Source organism: Trachypithecus francoisi, unplaced genomic scaffold, assembly GCF_009764315.1.
Source record: "Trachypithecus francoisi isolate TF-2019V2 unplaced genomic scaffold, Tfra_2.0 Lachesis_group21, whole genome shotgun sequence".
NCBI classification, from domain to species: Eukaryota; Metazoa; Chordata; class Mammalia; order Primates; family Cercopithecidae; genus Trachypithecus; species Trachypithecus francoisi.
In genome coordinates, this window is record NW_022681467.1 from 41,522,086 (window position 1) to 41,541,427 (window position 19,342).

Below are 19,342 nucleotides of genomic sequence, written 5' to 3' on the forward strand. Positions count from 1 at the left end.
CACCAGGCGATAATCCATCATCTTCTTTCCCCAACTGTCTTCCAGAACAAGGACAATATCTCCCTCTCAGCAGCAAAAATAAAAAAATAGGCCAGGCACAGTGGCTCACACCTGTAATCCCAGCACTTTGGTAGGCCGAGGCGGGAGGACCACCTGAGGTCAGGAGTTTGAGACCAGCTTGGCCAATATGGCAAAACCCTGTCTCTACTAAAAATACAGAAAAAGTAGCTGGGCATGGTGGCGCATGCCTGTAGTCCCAGCTACTTGGGAGGCTTAGGCAGGAGAATCGCTTGAAACCGGGAGGCGGAGGTTGCAGTGAGCTGAGATTGCGCCACTGCACTCTAGCCTGGTGACAGAGCAAGACTCCATCTCAAAAAAAAAAAATATATATATATATATATAATTTTTGTTATTATTATTTAGAGACACCAATTATTGAGAATCCAGTACATGGCCAACTGTGCATATTAGTCCTCACAATTACACTTATCTAAGTGGCCAGCACTTAAATATGCATTATCATATGCCAGGTGCTGTTCTAAATTTTTTTTTTTTTTTTTTTTTAATTGAGATGGAGTCTTGCTCTGTCGCCAGGCCAGAGTGCAGTGGCACAATCTCGGCTCACTGCAACCTCCACCTCCTGGGTTCAAGCGATTCTCCTGCCTCAGCCTCCCATGCAGCTGGGACTACAGGCATGTGCCACCACGCCCAGCTAATTTTTTTTTTTTTTCTTTTTTTTTTGAGACGGAGTCTCGCTCTGTCGCCCAGGCTGGAGTGCAGTGGCCGGATCTCAGCTCACTGCAAGCTCCGCCTCCCGGGTTCACGCCATTCTCCTGCCTCAGCCTCCCGAGTAGCTGGGACTACAGGCGCCCGCCACCTCACCCGGCTAGTTTTTTGTATTTTTTAGTAGAGACGGGGTTTCACCGTGTTAGCCAGGATGGTCTCGATCTCCTGACCTCGTGATCCACCCGTCTCGGCCTCCCAAAGTGCTGGGATTACAGGCTTGAGCCACCGCGCCCGGCCTAATTTTTATATCTTTACACTAGTAGAGACAGGGTTTCACCATGTTGGTCAGGATGGCCTCGATGTGTTGACCTCGTGACTCACCCACCTTGACCTTCCAATTGCTGGGATTACAGGCGTGAGCCACCGCACCCAGCCTTGTTCTAAATATTTTTACATATACCAACACAAATAATCCTGGCAATGACCTTATAAAATAGGCTTTATCATTATCCCCATGTTACCAATGAGGATATTGAGGCACCGAGCTTCAGCGACTTGGCCAAGTTCACACAGCCAGGAAGCGACAGAGCTGAGCTTTGGACGCACTTGGTCTGATTCCCAAGCCTGTGCACTTTGCATTGCGCTAGGGAGATGAGCTGTGGGGCTCAAAAGGGGTAAGCTAGGGTTGGGGCTGGGGCTTACTTGAAGGTTCCCCCGAAGGCCGCGTGCATTCTGGAGACAGAGGCCTGGCAGGAGACATTGGACACTTTCATCCGTCCAGCAGGATCCCGGGAGAGCTCCAGACCAGTGCGGATGGACACACCCTCAGCTGAGGCGTTGATGTAGCCACCATCATAGCTGCCAAGGGGGTTAATATTCACTCCAGGTAGGAGCTCAGTTGAGTCTTCAGTGCCCCATGCATCATGATACCTCCTAATAAGGTTTCACTTCCTTCCACACATCCTACCAAACCCTCCTATCAACTCTTATGAAATGGGTATGCTTGTTCCCATTATACAGATGAAGAAACTTAAACCCAGGAAGGCTAAGGGGGCTGCCCACAGCCCCACAGCACCTCCAGCCCTCCCTACCCACTCTCCACTCCCCTGAGGGTGCTGGGTCCTTACAAGAACCAGTAGAGCAGCTGTCTCCGGAAGCGCAGCCCCAAGGAGGCATTGGTGATTTGTAGCATCAGCTCCTGCTGTGGCTGGAAATCGAGCTCGGAAGATGTCAGCTGCAGCTCTGTGACCTTCACCCTACAGGAGGCCTCAGGGTCAGATCCAGGGCCAAGAAGAGGGAACTCCCCCCAACCACAGGAAATTTGTCTGCTCCCCTTTCAAGTCCAGGTCTGGGGAAGCAGGAGTGGGTGGAATGAATTCTTCCATTGTCCCTCAAGTACCCAACTTAGACTTGGGTGGCTCAAAGTTGAACTTGGGTGGCTGAGAGATGAGGTCTTCCTGATGCAGGTGTTAAAAGTGAGCGTCACCCCATCGCTTAGAAGTCTTGTTTGTTTGTTTGCCGGGCGTGGTGGCTCATGCCTGTAATCCCAGCACTTTGGGAGGCCGAGGCGGGCAAATCACTTGAGGTCAGGAGTTCCAAAGTCTGGCCAACATAGTGAAACCCCTGTCTTTACTAAAAATACAAAACTTAGCAGAGTGTGGTGGCACGTGCCTGTAGTCATAGCTACTCGGAAGGCCAAGGCAAGAGAATCACTTGAGCTGGGGATGCGGAAGTTGCAGTGAGCCAAGATCGCGCCACTGCACTCCAGCCTGGGCAACACAGCAAGACTCCCTCTCAGAAAAAAAAAGAAAGTCTTGTTTGCTTGCACCCCCTCCCCTCCCACACCCTGGGGTTGCCTCACCCAGTCTTTATTTTAATAGAGTCCATTCACTTTGCCTCCATCACCTAAGCTCCGCCCTCATATCTCAATTCCCTTATTTCCCCTCCCTCATCCTAAACCATAGTTAAGAGTCTTCAGTTCCCCCACCCCTCCCATTAGCTCCACCCCGTGCCCAAGACTCCACTCTCATCTACTGGCAAGTTCCTTGACTCCACCTTTCTGGTGCTCTTCGGCCACGCCTCACATCTACCGGTCCTGCTTCCTTCTTGGCCCCCTCGACATTTTCAAAGCCACGCCCATCTGCCCGGTCCCGCCTATGATGGCTGGCTTGGCCTTCATCTTTTCGGCCCCATCCGGTTTCTTAAGTCGTGCCTCATCGATTTGGCCACGCCCCCTCCCACTCAGCCTCCAGTGTCCCGAGACGCCGAGATTTCTCGGGCCCCGCCTCCACCGCCGAGGCCCCGCCCCGGATAGCGAGGCCCCGCCCCCCACTTACTCAGAGATGTTGTAGTAGAAGTGGCCTTCTTTGCCCCGCAGGTCCGGAATGGTGATGGTCTCCAGCTCTTGTTCCAGAAAGCGCAGCCCTTCCTGCTTCACTGAGGCACCAGCGAAACCCTTAGCTCCCGTGTCCACTGTTGGGGCGACCCCAACCCCGTCCGCTCCCGTCCGTCCCTGTCTGCCCCTGCGCCTTACCCAGCTCCAGCGCCTTGGAGGTGACGCGGATCTTACAGCCTGGGAACTCTGCGTGAGCGCCTGCCAGCAGCGCCAGGAAAAGGGCCCCGAAGAGGGCCATGGCGAGCGGGCCTGGAGGTGGGGTGGGGTCGCAGGAGTTATTTGAGCCACTTAAACCCATTCCTTGGACGTCCAACCATAAGTGGGGACTAGCCTGGATCGTGGCCCTCCAGATAACTCTTCGGAGAACTTGGAACCAATAATCTTGCCTCCATTTGGCAGATGTGGAAACTGAGGCTCAGAGAGGCAATGCGACTTGCGTTCTGGCTCCCAGAGGATTTGGGACACGGGGGAGGGGACGTCCCCAGTTCCCTCGTGCTACCGCCGCGTGATGAGTTTGGACCTCCAGTGGACCAGCCCCCACACCCCCAACAACCTCCCCTTTCCTTTAGCGGTGGGCTCGCGCAGGCTTGCACGTTGCCACGGCAACGACTGCACGCGCATTCCTGGAGGGTGGCTTGCGGTCTCCTAGGCCTCGCGCCCGGGGAGGAGACGAGGTGGCCGACCAGACCCTGGGCTCCCGGGTCTCCCGGCTCCCTCAGGTCCTAAATCTCTCCCATTAGAGATTCTGCCTGGAGCCCCCCCATGTTAGCGTTCTCCTTCGTTGGCTCTCCTCCCCACCCCGGCTTCAGTGCACCACGCGGCTCGGTGAGGGACTGTGGATGGGATGGGGACGCGCCCCAACTCACTCAGCGGTGGAGCTGGGGGGCGGCGCGGTCACGTGGGGTGGCGGGCAGCTCAGGGGATCCGGGCGACGGGGTCTGGCGGGCAGGGCTGTTCCAGCCGCCTTATAAAGCCGGGCCTCTCCGACCCCTCCTCCTCCTCTCTGCAGCTCTCCCCTCCTCCCTTGGGGGCTGGGAGGGGACGGGGCGGGACGCTGGCAGCCGGGAGAGTGGAAAAGGCTGTACAGAGCCCCGTGACAAGTCCGGCCGCTGTCTGGACAAGTGGGGGACCCAAGCCCAGGGAGAGGGAAGGAAGTGCAGGAGCCCTCCCAGTCAGCCCCAACAATCCCGCTTTGCTGGGACCTCGGTTCAAATTACAATTACCCACGTCTTCCTGCAGGATCTTGGGCAAGTCACTTCACTTGGGTCACTGACCCTCAATTTCTTCCTTCAGCGAAATGTGCACGATGATAGGAACTACCTCTTGGGCCTTTATTGCAACCAGGTCCAGGCACAAAGTCAAGAAATATTTTTTCCTTCCCTGCCACCCACAATCATCTCAGGACCTCCTTGCCTGGCTTTGCTATGGGCCCCCCTACCTGTCTCTGTGTCACCATCTGGGGACCTTAAGGTCCCAGAGACCTTTCCCACTTGGAAAAGCAAGTCTAGGCAAGTGCTGTCAACCCAGGAACATACCACACTGGCTGAAATCACCCCAGAGGAGGTCTGCCATTTCTCATTGCTGGTGGATTTTTTTTTTTTTTTTTTTTTTTTTTTTTTTAGATGGAGTCTCACTCTGCCGCCCAGGCTGGAGTGCAGTGGCATGATCTCGGCTCACTGCAACCTCCGCCTCCTGGGTTCAAGCAATTCTCTTGTCTCAGCCTCCTGAGTAGCTGGGACTATAGGTGCCCACCACCACTCCCGCCTAATTTTTGTATTTTTAGAAGAGATGAGGTTTCACTATATTGGTCAGGTTGATCTCCAACTCCTGATCTCAGATAATCCACTGGTGGATTTTTTAATGAACCCTTGGAGCAAGGTGCTTTGAACAGCACCCCCGCCCCCACCCTCACCTCCATCTATTGCTTACAGGGTTCCCGGACCCTAGGACAGGGCACAGAGTGGGTGCTTGCCACCTTTTTGTTACCAAATGGACGAAAGAAAGGGGAAGCAATAATCGTGCCTGCTGAGCATGTATTTTGCACCAAGCACTCATCTAGGAAGGATGACTAACTCGTCCTGATTTGCCTAGGACTTTCCCCATTGTGTCTTTTTTTTTTTTTTGCTGATATAACCCACAGATTCACAAAAATAGTTCCATTTCCTTTTTTATTTAATTAATTAATTAATTAATTATTATTTTTTTTTTTGAGACAGTCTTGCTCTTGTCACCAGGCTGCAGTGCAGTGGTGCAATCTTGGCTCACTGCAACCTCTGCCTCCTGGGTTCAAGTGATTCTCCTGCCTCAGCCTCCCAAGTAGCTGGGACTACAGCCGTGTGCCACCACACCTGGCTAATTTTTGTATTTTTAGTGGAGATGGGGTTTTCCCATGTTGGCCAGGCTGGTCTCAAACTCCTGCCCTCAAGTGATCTGCCTGCCTTAGCCTCCCAAAGTGCTGGGATTACAGGTATGAGCTATCATGCCCAGCCTATTTATATATATATATATATATATATATATATATATATATATATATTTATTTGAGACAGAGTTTCTCTCTTGTTGCCCAGGCTGGAGTGCCATGGCACGATCTCGACTCACTGCAACCTCCGCCTACCAGGTTCAAGCAATTTCCTGCCTCAGCCTCCCGAGTAGCTGGGAATATAGGCGCCCACCACCACGCCCAACTAATTTTTTGTATTTTTAGTAGAGATGTGGTTTCACTATGTTGGCCAGGCTGGTCTCAAACTCCTGACCTCAGACAACCCACCTGCCTTGGCCTCCCAAAGTGCTGGGATTACAGGTGTGAGCCACCGCACCCAGCCGCCTATTTATTTTTTTAGAGGCAGGGTCTTGCTCTGTTGCCCAGGCTGGAGTGCAGTGGCATGATCACGGCTCACTGCAGCCTTGACCTTCCAGGCTCAAATGACCCTCCCACCTCAGCCTCCCCAGTAGCTCGAACCACAGGTATGTGCCACCATGCCTGGCTTTTTGTTTTGTTTTGTTTTGATACAGGGTCTCACTCTATTGCCCAGGCTGGAGTGCAGTGGTACAATCAAGGCTCACTGAAGCCTCCACCTCTTGGGCTCAAGCTATCTTCCCACCTCAGCCTCCTGAGTAGCTGGGACTACAGGCAGGTAGTACCACATCCAACTAAGTTTTGTATATTTTGTAGAGACAGGGTCTCACCATGTTGCCCAGGCTGATCTTGAACTCCTGGACCCAAGTGATCCTCTTGCCTTGGGCTCCCAGAGTGCTGGGATTACAGGCGTGAGCCACATACCCAGCCATCCCCATTTTGAAACCATTCCTGGGAACCCACTCAAACCTGGCAAACCTTACAGCTGGTCATCTGAATTCTAGGTAATTTATTTAACCTCAACAACCTGTCAGATTGGCACTATTATGAACCCTCTTCAACAGGAAGTAGAGGTTGAAGCAATTCTGTGGCTGCTATTACGGAATCTGTAGAGTGTTCATGGAAGAGTGGAAGGTGGGCATTATAGCCCGGTAGTTATGTACTTAGACTCTTGTGTCTGACAGACAAGAGTTTACATCCCAGGTTGTCAGTTCTTAGGTGTATGACATTGATCCCTTGCTTAAGCACTCAGAGCTTCAATTTCCTCATCCTAAAATGGAAGCAATAATTTAAGGTTATTTCAAGACAGTGTCAAATAAATGCTAGCTATCTTAATTAGGGGCACATACCAGGAGCAAACAAAGCAGAAAAGTGGAGAGGGAGAAGAGAGAAAGTGTTAAGGGTATCCAGAGGAGGAAGTATCTGTGTTCCTTTGAACTCTAGTAACCTTCCTAGAGCCTGGCTCAAGCAGAAAACCTGGTGGATGTTAGTTTTCTTTCCTCTCATTTCCTTTCTTTTTTCTTTTTTTTTTTTTTTTGTGGGGTGGAGTCTTGCTCTCACCCAGGCTGGAGTGTAGTGGCACGATCTCGGCTCACTGCAACTCCACCTCCCAGGTTCAAGTGATTCTCTTGCCTAAGCTTCCCGAGTAGCTGGGACTAGAGGCACCTGCCACGATGCCCAGCTACTTTTCGTATTTTTAGAGACAGGGTTTCACTGTGTTAGCCAGGTTGGTCTTGAACTTCTGACCTCGGGTGGTCCACCTGCCTTGGCCTCCCAAAGTGCTGGGATTACAGGCATGAGCCAGTGCACCTGGCCCTTTTTGTTTGTTTGTTTTTAACAACAACAAAAAAATATTATTTTATTTATTTAAGACAGGGTGTCACTATGTGCTCAGGCTAATCTCCAACTCCTGGGCTCAAGCGAGCCTCCCGCCTCAGCCCCCCAAGTAGCTGGGACTACAGGTGTGCACCACCATGCCTGGCTGTTTTCTCTCATTTTCTTTCTTTTTTTCCCTCTTTTTTTGAGACAGGGTGTCATTCTGTTGCCCAGACTGCTGTGCAGTGGTGCAGTTATGGCTCACTGCAGCCTCAACCTCCCCAGGCTCAGGTGATCCTCCCACCTCAGCCTCCTGAGTAACTGAGACTACAGGTATGTGCCACCATACCCAGCTAATTTTTGTATTTTTCGTAGAGATGAGGTTTCACCATGTTGCCCAGGTGGGTCTTGAACTCCTGAGCTCAAGGGATCTACCCGCCTCGGCCTCCCAAAGTGCTGGTGTTACACCGCGTCTGACCTTTCTTCTTTTTTTTTTTTTTTTTTTTTGAGACAGAGTCTCACTCTGTCACCCAGGCTGGAGTGCAGTGGCGCTATCTTGGCTCACTGCAACCTCCACCTCCCAGATTCTAAGCGATTCTCCCACCTCAGCCTCCGGAGTAGCTAGGATTACAGGCGCACACCACCATGCCTCGCTTATTTTGTGTTTTTAGTAGAGATGGTGTTTCATCATGTTGGCCAGGCTGGTCTCGAACTCCTGACCTACCAAAGTGCTGGGTTTACAGGTGTGAACCACTGTGCCCGGCTTCCTCTCGTTTTCTTAGCTGAAATATTTCTCGCTATGTTGCCCATGCTGGTCTCAATCTCTTGGCCTCAAAAGATCCTCCCATCTCGGCTTCCCAAAATACTGATATTACAGGTATAAGCCACTTCACCTGGCCTCACTCTTCCTGGCTTTGAAGAGTGAAGGAGAGGCTTCCCAGCACTCAAAGGGACGGGAAAAAAAAGGCTTTTCTAGCCTCAGTTGTGTACCCAGATAAATCTGGACTTCATCTTTGTATCATTTTTAGCTCTTACACGGTCTCGTCCCATGCAATTCACTGGCCAGTGGCCTAACCCCTCTGGGTCTCAGTTTCCTCATCTCTAAGATGAGGATAATCCAAGCACCTCCCTCTTAGGATTGCTTGTGAGGATTAAATGAGTTAATGCATTGAAAGGGTTTAATAAGTATTTGGTATTTCCTAAGGGCTCAAAAAATGTTAGCTACAATCACTAGCATTGTCAGCCATCAGTGACTTTTCACTATACTGGAAAAGACTCCGGCCTCAGCACCCTGATTCCCCAGCATGTGATAGGGCCTCCTCTCTCTCGCTCACCTCTCACCTTTCTTGCCCTTTGCATTCAACTCCAGTCACACTGGTTTTTCTGTTCCTTGAATGTGCAAGTTCTTCTTGCTCAGGGCCTTTGCATTTGCTGTTCCCTCTACCTGGAATGCTTTTCCACCTGATCTTCCTTGTCATTTTGTCTCAGTGTATTTTATTCATTTATTTTTTCGGATGGAGCTTCACTCTGTCACCCAGGCTGGAGTGCAGTGGTGCGATCTTGGCTCACTGTAAACTCCACCTCCAGAGTACAAGCAATTCTCCTACCTTAGTCTCGTGAGTAGCTGGGATTACAGGCACCACCACGCCCAGCTAATTTCATATTTTTAGTAGAGATGGGGTTTCACATGTCGGCCAGGCTGGTCTCGAACTCCTGACCTCAAGTGATCTGTCCGCCTCGGCCTCCCAAAGTGCTGGGATTACAGGCATGAGCCACGACCCCCAGCATTTTGTCTCAGTTTAAATGATGCTTTTTCAGAGAGGCCTTCCCTGCCTGCTTATCGATTAGTTGTTCTCAATCATATCAACCTGGTTTATTTTCTTTATAGATCTTATTACTATTGAATATTTTCTTTCTTGTTTGTTGTCTGTCCCCGTGAGAGCTGGAATTTTGTTCAACACTGTGTCCTTAGTGCCTAGAACCGTGCCTGGCACATAGTAGGTACTGAATAAATATTTACTGAGTGATTGAACTGGTTTAGAGTCCTTGAAAGTCCTTGGGCAGCAGGTGATCCCTATGCCAACCCAGATCCTTTATCTCCTCCTGTACCATGTTAGCCTCAGTTCAACTGACCCTAAACACAGCCCTTACCGGCCAGGCACAGTGGCTCATGCCTGTAATCTCAGCACTTTGGGAGGCTGAGACAGGTGGATCACCCGAGGTCAGGAGTTCAAGATCAACCTGACCAAAATGGTGAAACCCCATCTTTACTAAAAATACAAAATCAGCCAGATGTGGAAGCAGGTGCCTATAATCCCAGCTACCTGGGAGGCTGAGGCAGGAGAATCACTTGAACCCAGGAGGCGGAGGTTGCAGTGAGCTGAGATCGCACCATTGCACCCCAGCCTGGGCAACAAGAGTGAAACTCTGTCTCTAAATAAATAAATAAATACAGCCCTGACCTGGGCTGGGGGAGGAGAAGGTACAGTCACTGGTCTTGAATCCAGGGCCTTCCCCACTCAACCTGCCCGTCTTTATTACATGGATTTCCCTTTTCCTGTGAAACATGGTGAACATAACCCTCACACGTAAGAGTGATGTCAGCAGGTGTGCCGTGTGGGATGGGATCTGGCAGCCTCCTCGAGTCCTTATCACTGGGCTTGAGACATGGAGAGAGCCGAATCCCCAAATTCCTTCGTACTTTCACTCTTGGTTTTGTTGTTGTTTGTCTTTTGAGGCAGAGTCTTGCTCTGCCTCTTAAGCTGGAGCGCAGAGGTCCAATCTTTGCTCATTGCGGTCTTGACCTCCTGGGCTCAAGCAATCCTCCCACCTCAGCCTCCAGAGTAGCTGGGACTACAGGTGTGCACCAGCACAATTGGCTAATGCTTGTTTTTTTTTTTTTTTTTTTTTTTTTTTGTAGAGATGAGGTCTCGCTATGTTACTCAGGCTAGTCTCCATCTCCTGGCCTCAAGGAATTTCCCACCTCGGCCTCTGAAAGTGTTGGGATTACAGGCATGAGCCACTGCACCCGGGCTCATCCCTGGCTTTGAAGAGCAAAGGAGAGGCTTCCCAGCACTCAGAGGGACAGGAAAGAAACGTCTTTCCAGCCTCAGTTGTGTACCCAGCACAGCAATACTGGTAAAAAAAACCAGGATAGCAAAGTCCTGCTTCTGCCTTTTTCTAGAACAAATATCAGCAAGCTGTTTCTGTAAAGGAACCAAGATAGCAAAGTCCTGTTTCTGCCTTTTTCTTTTTTTTTTTTTTTTGAGACGGAGTCTTACTCTATCGCCCAGGCTGGAGTGCAGTGGCGCGATCTCGGCTCACTGCAAGCTCCGCCTCCCGGGTTCACACCATTCTCCTGCCTCAGCCTCCCAAGTAGCTGGGACTACAGGCGCCCGCCACCAGGCCCGGCTAAGTTTTTGTATTTTTAGTAGAGACGGGGTTTCACCGTGTTAGCCAGGATGGTCTCGATCTGACCTCATGATCCGCCCACCTCAGCCTCCCAAGGTGCTGGGATTACAGGCGGGAGCCACCATGCCTGGCCGTTTCTGCCTTTTTCTAGAACAAATGTCAGCAAGCTGTTCCTGAAAAGGCCAAAGAGTACGTATTTTAGGCTTTCCACACCCTGTGGTCTCTATCACAGCTGCTCAGCCCTACTACACTTTAGCATGAAAGCAGCCATAAACAATGTCTAACAAACAGGCTGGGGGCTGGAGTTAGCACACAGGCCACAATTTACCAACCCCTGTTTCGGAGGAAATGAAAAATCTCTTTCTGGGCTAGGCATGGTGGCTCATGCCTATAATCTCAGCACTTTAGGAGGCTGAGGCAGGAGGATCGCTTAAGCCCAGGAGCTCGAGGCTATAGTGAGCTACAATTGTGCCACTGTACTCCAGCCTGGGTGACAGAGCAAGATCCTGTCTCTGAAAAACAAACAAACAAACAAAAAAACACTTTTTGAATCTCAGTTTCCACATCTGTAAAATGGGATGATCTAGTACTTACCTACCTCCCTGGGTGGCAGTGAGGATTTAAAGTGATAAAGTTAGTGCGGAACCTAGTACTCGGCAGCGGGGGGGGCGCTCTCACTTTGTTGCCCAGGCTGGTCTAGAATTACTGGGCTCGAGCGATCCTCTCGCCTTGGCCTCTCAAAGTGCTGGGATTACACGTATGAGTCACCGTGCCTGGCCTGATTATTAGTATTAATAGTCATAACAGTTGCTTAACAAACAGAAAGTGCTTTTTTCTTTTCTTTTTCTTTTCTTTTTTTTTTTTTTGAGACAGGGTCTCACTCTGTTACCCAGGCTGGAAGGCAGTGGCATGATCATGGCTCACTGCAGCCTCATCCTCCTTGGGCTCAGGTAATCCTCCCATCTCAGCCTCCCAAGTAGCTGGAACTATAGGCATGTACCATCATGCTCAGCTAACTTTTAAAAATTTTTTGTAGAGATAGAATCTCACTGTAGACCAAGCTGATCTCAAACTCCTGGTCTCAAGCAATCTGCCTGCCTTGGCCTCCCTAAGTGTTGGGATTACACACCACCACACTTGGACAGAAACTGCTTCCAAATATTAACTCACTTACACCTCATAACATCCTACAAGGTAGGTATCATCACCCTCAGTTTACAGATAAAGAAACCGAGGCCCAGCAGTTAAAAGCTCAAGTCAGTCTGGCCCCAGAGCCCATGCTTTTAACTAGGTTTCTCTCTCTCTCTCTCTGTTTTTCATTACCCCATTTAACTCTCACAGCAATGCCTTGAGATAGCTATTATTGACCCTGTTTTGCAGATTCGGAAACTGAGGTTCAGTACGAGGAAATAACTGGTCCAAGTAAGTAAACATGGGCTCCACTGACCACAGGAGGCCAAGCTGGATTGCTGCCCAACATGTCAACATGCACTGCCCTGGCTCCCTCCTCCCCCGCTCTGCCTCAGCTATGTTTTCTTTGGATCTCTGCATGGCTTGGAGAAGCTGCGTCAGCCCATCTCCTCTCCTGCCCATTCCCCACCCCCAATGCCCACCCACGCTACCTCTCGGGAAGTGACCCCCTTCTCCTCACTCTGCCTGAGCTCATGAACGCCGCAGCTCACGTGCCTGTGTTGATCAGCATGGCCAAACCTGGGAACATGTGACAGGGGACCCAGTTGGAATGAGAGGAGGAGTATCTGAGGACAGATCTCAGGCCAGGAAGACCCCGATTACATCTCTCCAGACAGGCGAAATGATCATCTGTTTCCAGAATGCAGCTGGACAAAACAGTCTGCATGAGGGCTGGACATTTACCAAATGGGAAAAAGGGATCTAAAGGAGTGGGGCTTGCTGAGTTCAGCCAGGGCAAAGCTGTGAACTGACTTTCCGTGATTTCTAAAGCTGAGAGAACTGTTGTTTTCTTCTTTCTTTCCAGTTTCCTCCTTGAAGACCAGTCCCTTTTCTGTGTGAAGAACGGGCCATTTGGTGTCTGAAGTCACTTCCGGATTTGAAACTCAAGGATCCTAAGGTTCCTTACGAGGTGTGGCTTTCCCAGGGTCCTCGGTCCTAGGGCATTGTATCCCCACACCTGGTGCCTCTCCATCGGGGCTTGGATGTCAACCTTGGGCAGCTCACTCTCTCTCTGACTTCCCTTTTCTTTTCTTTTCATATCCCATCCTCCTTCCCAGTTTCTATGCCTCTGTCAGTCTGCTAGCTGACTGACTCATGGGGCCCTCTTTCTGTGGTCCTCTAAGCCTCATAACCGTCTGTGCTTTCATTATACTCCACGTGGGCTTTCCAGCCTCTACTTGTTTTGAGGAAGAAGTGGAGGATCCATAGCAGTGCTGTCTAGATGTTTGGATTTCATAGGCCAGTCACAACATTTCAAAGTAAGTGAAGGGAGGGGGCCCCAAAGGTAGGGATTTTTTCCTTTGATAATAAGGATAGGCCACCATCTTCAGCCCAAGCTTGTTCCTTTTCTGCAGGACCTGCCGAAATGTTACAAGAAGTGGCCAACATAATCCAACTCAAATTTTTCCACGTGCCCTAATACTGCAGTCTTTGGAGTCCTCCACATAATGCAGGCTTTGGTCTAACAAGGATTGCCAACCCCTAGCCAGGAATCATGAGGATGTCACTGCCCTCTGGCCTTCTTCCTCTCTTCCACTCAGTTAGATCCATCTTTTAGCTTCCCTCCAACCCCAGTAAGTACCAAACCTGCTCCTTTTCCAAGCTTCTCTATCACTGGTCATGGCACCAGCTTTACCCAAGTAAAGTCAAGTCAAAAATATAGGAGTCATCCTTGACTTCCTTTTTTTGTTATACCCCACATCAGCAAATCCCGATGTCTCTAACTTCAAAAGATGCCCCACCTTACGCCTGTAATCAAAGCACTTCGGGAGGCCGAGGCGGGAGGATCACTTGAGCCCAGGGGTTCAAGACCAGCCTGGGCAACATAGTGAGACTTTGTCTCTACAAAAAATAATTAGCCAGGTGTGGTAGCACGCGCCAGTAGTCCCAACTACTTGGGAGGCTGAGGTGGGAAGATCACTTGAGCCCAGGAGGTCACGCGCCAGTAGTCCCAACTACTTGGGAGGCTGAGGTGGGAAGATCACTTGAGCCCAGGAGGTCAAGGCTGCAGTGAGCTGTGATTGTGCCGCTGCACTCCTGCCTGGGCAACAGAGCGAGACTCTGCCTCGTAAAAAAAAAGAAAGATGCCCCACATCTATACAGTTATCTCCATCAGCACCAACACCATTCCAAGCCATTTTCACTGATTATGGGGACAACCTGCCTCATCTCCCTGTCTCACCATTTCTCCTAGGTCTAGTCTCTCTGCATCAATCTAAGTGATATTTTTAGAAGTGGAAATCATAGAATTTTTCTACCCTGCTCAACATCCTCCCCATCACACACAAAATAAAACCCAGACTCTCACCACAACCCCTGGAAACACTGCAGGCGATCTAGCTCCTGCCTACCTTCCTCTCCAGGCCTGTCTTCTATCACTGTTGGCAACACAGCAAGTGCCTTCCGCCTCAGGCTTTCCTTAATTCTTTTCTCCACTAGACACATCGTCCCACACACATACCCGTGCAGAGCTACTCAGATCCCTACTCAAATGTCACCCCCACAGAGAGGCCCCCTCCGTGTCATTACCTGTCATTCTGTTTGTTTAATTCTTTATTGCCTGTTTCTTCCAGTAGACTGTAACCTCCCCAGGGCAGGGACAGGAGCCTGCCACTCTTATTCCTGGCTGTATGTCCAGTGCCCAGCACAAGGTCTGGCACACAGAAAGCGCTCAATAGATGTTTGCTGAATTCAAGATGGCCGGGCATGGTGGCTCATGCCTGTAATCTCAGCACTTTAGGAGGTCGAGGCGGACAGATCACGAGGTCAGGAGTTCGAGACCAGCCTGGCCAACATGGTGAAACTCCGTCTCTACTAAAAATACAAAAATTAGCCGGGCGTGGTGGCAGGCACCTGTAGTCCCAGCTACTCAGGAGGCTGAGGCAGAAGAATCACTTGAACCCAGGAGGCGGAGGTTGCAGTGAGCTGAGATCACGCCACTGCACTCCAGCTTGGGTGAAAGAACAAAACTCCATCTCAAAAAAAAAAAAGATGAGATGTTTGTTGAATTCAAGATGGGGTGTTATTATCATCCCTACACCCTTCAGAAGGAGCAGCTTTTATGGTGCACTCTGTAGCCCTGATCTAATCCCCGGCTGAGCCTCTAAGCTCTATGCTTCCTGCTGGTACCACCCATTTCCTTGCATTTAGCTGGAGTTATCTGGAGCTGGTCTGCAGCCAAGAATGTCATACTTCCCTAATCTCCCCAGAGGCCTGAGAGATGCCTAAGGTCATGGGAGGTGCCCCGACAGGATCTCAGTGGGCTGAGCAGAAATTGGGACTCCTTGACCTAACCCACACCCAGGCCCCTTCTATCTCACCTTCCAGCAGGCCGGTCTACTCTGGGTCCCTGCATGTGCCTTCTTGTGGGGGTGTCTTGTCTCCCACCTATGTGTTTCCTGGTGTGGGAGAGGCTGCTGGCCAGCTGGAGCTCTCTCTCAGTGCCCTGGAGGACACAACTTCAGACCTGAAGCTAGATTGCTGGCTCTTAAACCTTCTGCACATTAGCAGCTTTTAAAGTCAGGAGTTGACCGGGCATGGTGGCTCATACCTGTGATCCCAGCACTTTGGGAGGCAGAGGTGGGCAGATCATCTGAGGTTGGAAGTTCAAGACCAGTCTGACCAACATGTAGAAACCCCATCTCTACTAAAAATACAAAATTAGACGGGTGTTGTGGCGCATGCCTGTAATCCTAGCTACTCGGGAGGCTGAGGCAGGAGAATCACTTGAAGCCGGGAGATGGAGGTTGTGGTGAGCCAAGATCGCGCCACTGCACTCCAGCCTGGGCGACAAGAGTGAAACCCCGTCTCAAATAAATAAATAAATAAATAAATAAATAAAGTCAGGAGGTTTTTGTTTTGTTTTGAACACCTGTGCCTGGGCCCCAGACCCCAAGCTTCTGGTTTAATTGGTTTGGGATGGAGCCGGGGCATTGGTGGGTGTTTTTTGTAAAAGAAGTTCTGTAGTAGGATGTGATAAAAAAGGACTAACACTAACAAGTGTCACAGAGAAACTGGCACCCTCACACATTGTTGGCAGAAAGGTAAAATGGTACAGCTGCTTTGGAAAATAGTTTGGCAGTTTCTTTAAAAGTTGAACACAGCCCAGCACAGTGCTATACTCCCAACACTTTGGGAGGCCATGGTGAGCGAATCACCTGACGTCAGGAGGAGTTCCAGACTAGCCTGACCAACATGGTGAAACCCCAACTCTACTAAAAATAAAAACATTAGCCAGGTGTGGTGGGAGGCGCCTGTAATCCCAGCTACTCAGGAGGCTGAGGCAGGAGAATTGCTTGAACTCAGGACGCAGAGGTTGCAGTGAGCCAAGATAGCGCTGCTGCGCTCCAGCCTGGGTGACAGAGCAGGACTCCATCTCAAAAACAACAACAAAAAAGTTGAACACAAATTTACCATACAGCAATTTCACTCCTAAGAGTCTACCCAGAGAAAAGGAAAATGAATGCATTTGTACCTGAATGTTGATAGTAGTGTTATTCATAACAGCCAAAAGGTGGAAGCAATTCAACTATCAATTGATAAACAAACAAAATGTGGTATATCTGTATAATGCAACATTATTCAGCAATAAAAAAAGAATCAACTACTGATATATGCTTCAAAATGGATGAAGCTCAAAAACACAATGCAAAGTGAAAGATGCAAGCTGTAAAAGACTACATCTGTGTGATTCTCTTTATATGAAATGTCCAGAAAAGGCAACTCTATAGAGATAGAAAGCAGGCCAGTGGTTACTGGGGGCTGACGGTGGGAACAGGAATTGACTGCAAACAAGCCCAAGAAATATTTTAGGGTAATGGAAATGTTCTAAAACGGAACTGTGGTGACAACTGTATAACTCTATACATTTACAAAAGAAAAAAAATTGAATTGTGTATTTATTTATTCATTTTTGAGACAGAGTCTCGCTTCTTCCCCCAGAAGAATGCAGTGGCGCAATCTTGGCTCACTGCAACCTCCTCCTCCTGAGTTCAAGCGATTCTCCTGTCTCAGCCTCCCCAGTAGCTGGGATTACAGGCATGTGCCACCACACCTGGCTAATTTTTGTATTTTTAGTAGAGATAGGGTTTCACCACCAGACTGGTCTCAAACTCCTGACCTCAAGTGATCCACCCGCCTCAGCCTCCCAAAGTGCTGGGATTACAGGCATGAGCTACTGCACCCAGCCTATTTATTTATTTACTTATTATTATTAAGTAGAGACAAGGTCTTGTCCAGGTTGGTCTCTAGCTCCTGGGCTCGAGCAGTCCTTCTGCCTCAGCCTTCCAAAGTGCTGAGATTATAGGTGTGAGCCACTGTGCCCCAGCCAGAATTGTATATGTACTTATTTTTGAGACGGAGTCTCTCCCAGGTTGGAGTGCAGTGGCATGATCTTAGCTCACTGCAACCTCCACATCCCTGGTTCAACGATTCTCCTGCCTCAGCCTCCTGAGTATCTGGGATTACGGGTGCCCACCACCATGCCCAGCTAATTTTTGTATATATATATATTTTTAGATGGAATTTCACCAATGTTGCCCAGGCTGGAGTGCAACGCGCAACCTCAGCTCACTTCAACCTCTGCCTCCCAGGTTCAGGGGATTCTCCTGCCTCAGCCTCCCAAGTAGCTGGGATTACAGGCATACGCCACCACGCCCGGCTAATTTTGTATTTTTAGTAGAGGTGGCGTTTCACCATGTTGGTCAGGCTGGTCTTGAACTCCTGACCTCAGGTGATCCGTCTGCCTCTACCTCCCAAAGTGCTGGGATCACAGGTGTGATAGAATTGTATACTTAAAACAGGTGAGTCTTGTAGTCTGTAAATTATACCCTAATAAAGCTGTTAAAAACATTTTCCTAGCTCAGGTTGAGATCTCTGGGTTACATGTGTCCTGGGAACCCAGCTGGGACCCAGGCTAGGTGGGGTGTCCTCCTTTCTCTCCTTTCTAGGTCAGTTTTCTGTGATCTCAGACTTTCAGGAAGCTACCAGCTGTCGGTCTTGTTTCTTTTTTGAAGAAGTCTGGAATTCTGCAGACTCATCTCATATGAGAGTAAACATCCTGGCTCTTGGCCACTCTGACTGAAGTGCAAGAATGAGCACCATGGCCGGGCGCGGTGGCTCACGCCTGTAATCCCAGCCCTTTAGGAGGCCGAGGCAGGCGGATCACAAGGTCAGGACATTGAGGCCATGCTCGCCAACATGGTGAAACCCCGTCTACTAAAAATACAAAAATTAGCTGGGCGTGGTGGCGTGTGCCTGTAATTCCAGCTACTCAGGAGGCTGAGGTAGGAGAATAGCTTGAACTAGGGAGTTGGAGGTTGTAGTGAGCCGAGATTGCGCCACTGAACTCCAGCCTGGCGACAGAGCAAGACTGTCTGGAAAAAAAAAAAAAAAAAAAAGCCCATCACAGGGAATGGGTGGGAGAGTGGAGAGGACCACCACAGGTGGCCCCACCCCTATCTTGATATAACCAAACGCCACCAGGGATGCTAAGCACTAATCCAGAGCAAGGGCTGAATTTGGACTCCAAGGTCTTGGTAAGACCTGCACCTCCCTTGCTCCCTGGCTGTGCTCAGGTTGACTGACTCTCCAAACACACCCTCCCTTTCTATACCTCCAGGCCTTGGCACAGGCTGCGCCTTCCCCTTTTCCTCGCCTACCTGGAAAATCTATTCTTCCAACAAGAGTCTATTCATTGTCATCTCCTCTGAAGCTTTCTCCTTTGTGTGCACACCACCCGCTGCCCCTGCCATCCCTCCAGAGCCCTTATCTCCCAGTAGCAGAGGGTTCATGTATACGTCTGCCTCCCACACTGCTCTGCGGGCTCCCTGAGACAAACCGTCTGTCCGTCTTATCGCTTATTCTCAAGAGTCTAGGACAGGCCAAGGGAAGAAATGGAGAGAAGAGTACACCACATCAGACGCTTCCAAGGCCAGGAAGACCAATGGAGACGCCCCCATTGCTCTCATCTATTCTTGGCCTAAATGGCTTCTCTCATCTGGTCCCAGAATGGCCCAAGAGCCACTCCCTGTGGGAACCACAGTTTGGGGTGGAAGCCTCCTTTCCGCAGCTCTCCGGGGGCCCGGCCCACTTGCCTTAGAAACTCCCTTCGCATAATTTAAACCGCAGTGTAGGGTCTATGGGCAGCTCAAGCCCAGCCCAGGCGGAGGCAACCCGGAGTGGGATCCGGCTAGAGTCTCCCTTCCCCAACTGCCAGGACCTCAGGGGATGAAATGTGTGGCTCCCTCTCAGCAGCTGCTTGCTGTAGCGGCAGAGAACAAGGGGGTTAAGCGATGTGGCATCCTGAGCTGGTTGTTTATGTTTCTGCTTTAGAGTGGAGGCTGGGCTTGGTCCTGAGTTGAGGCAGGGGTCCTCAGAGACCCTGGCAGCTAGTGACCAGCCAGGAGTGGTGACATAATTTTCAGGGCTAGGGCCAGATGCGGTGG

At 50.2% G+C, this 19,342-nt stretch overlaps 1 protein-coding gene and 1 long non-coding RNA gene across 4 annotated transcripts in view; one reads left to right on the plus strand and one right to left on the minus strand.

The window, feature by feature from the left end:
* PLTP (phospholipid transfer protein) overlaps positions 1-4,275 on the minus strand; it is a 15,235-nt gene extending 10,960 nt beyond the window's left edge. For 2 of the 3 annotated variants that reach the window (XM_033186591.1, XM_033186592.1), the window contains exons 1-5: positions 3,988-4,275; positions 3,260-3,370; positions 3,063-3,162; positions 1,854-1,982; positions 1,429-1,584 (exon numbers count right to left, since the gene is read on the minus strand). In XM_033186591.1, the coding sequence (XP_033042482.1) occupies positions 1,429-1,584; positions 1,854-1,982; positions 3,063-3,162; positions 3,260-3,359 (485 nt within the window). In that variant the 5' untranslated portion in view covers positions 3,360-3,370; positions 3,988-4,275. Of the gene's footprint in view, positions 1-1,428; positions 1,585-1,853; positions 1,983-2,781; positions 2,946-3,062; positions 3,163-3,259; positions 3,371-3,987 lie in introns of those variants that run through there. The other variant, XM_033186593.1, reaches the window with a different exon arrangement.
* On the plus strand, positions 3,868-12,773 carry LOC117068858. The gene is made up of 3 exons (XR_004431259.1): positions 3,868-3,946; positions 12,087-12,128; positions 12,703-12,773. It is a non-coding gene; the product is annotated as an uncharacterized LOC117068858 (long non-coding RNA).
* Positions 12,774-19,342: the final 6,569 nt, after the last annotated feature.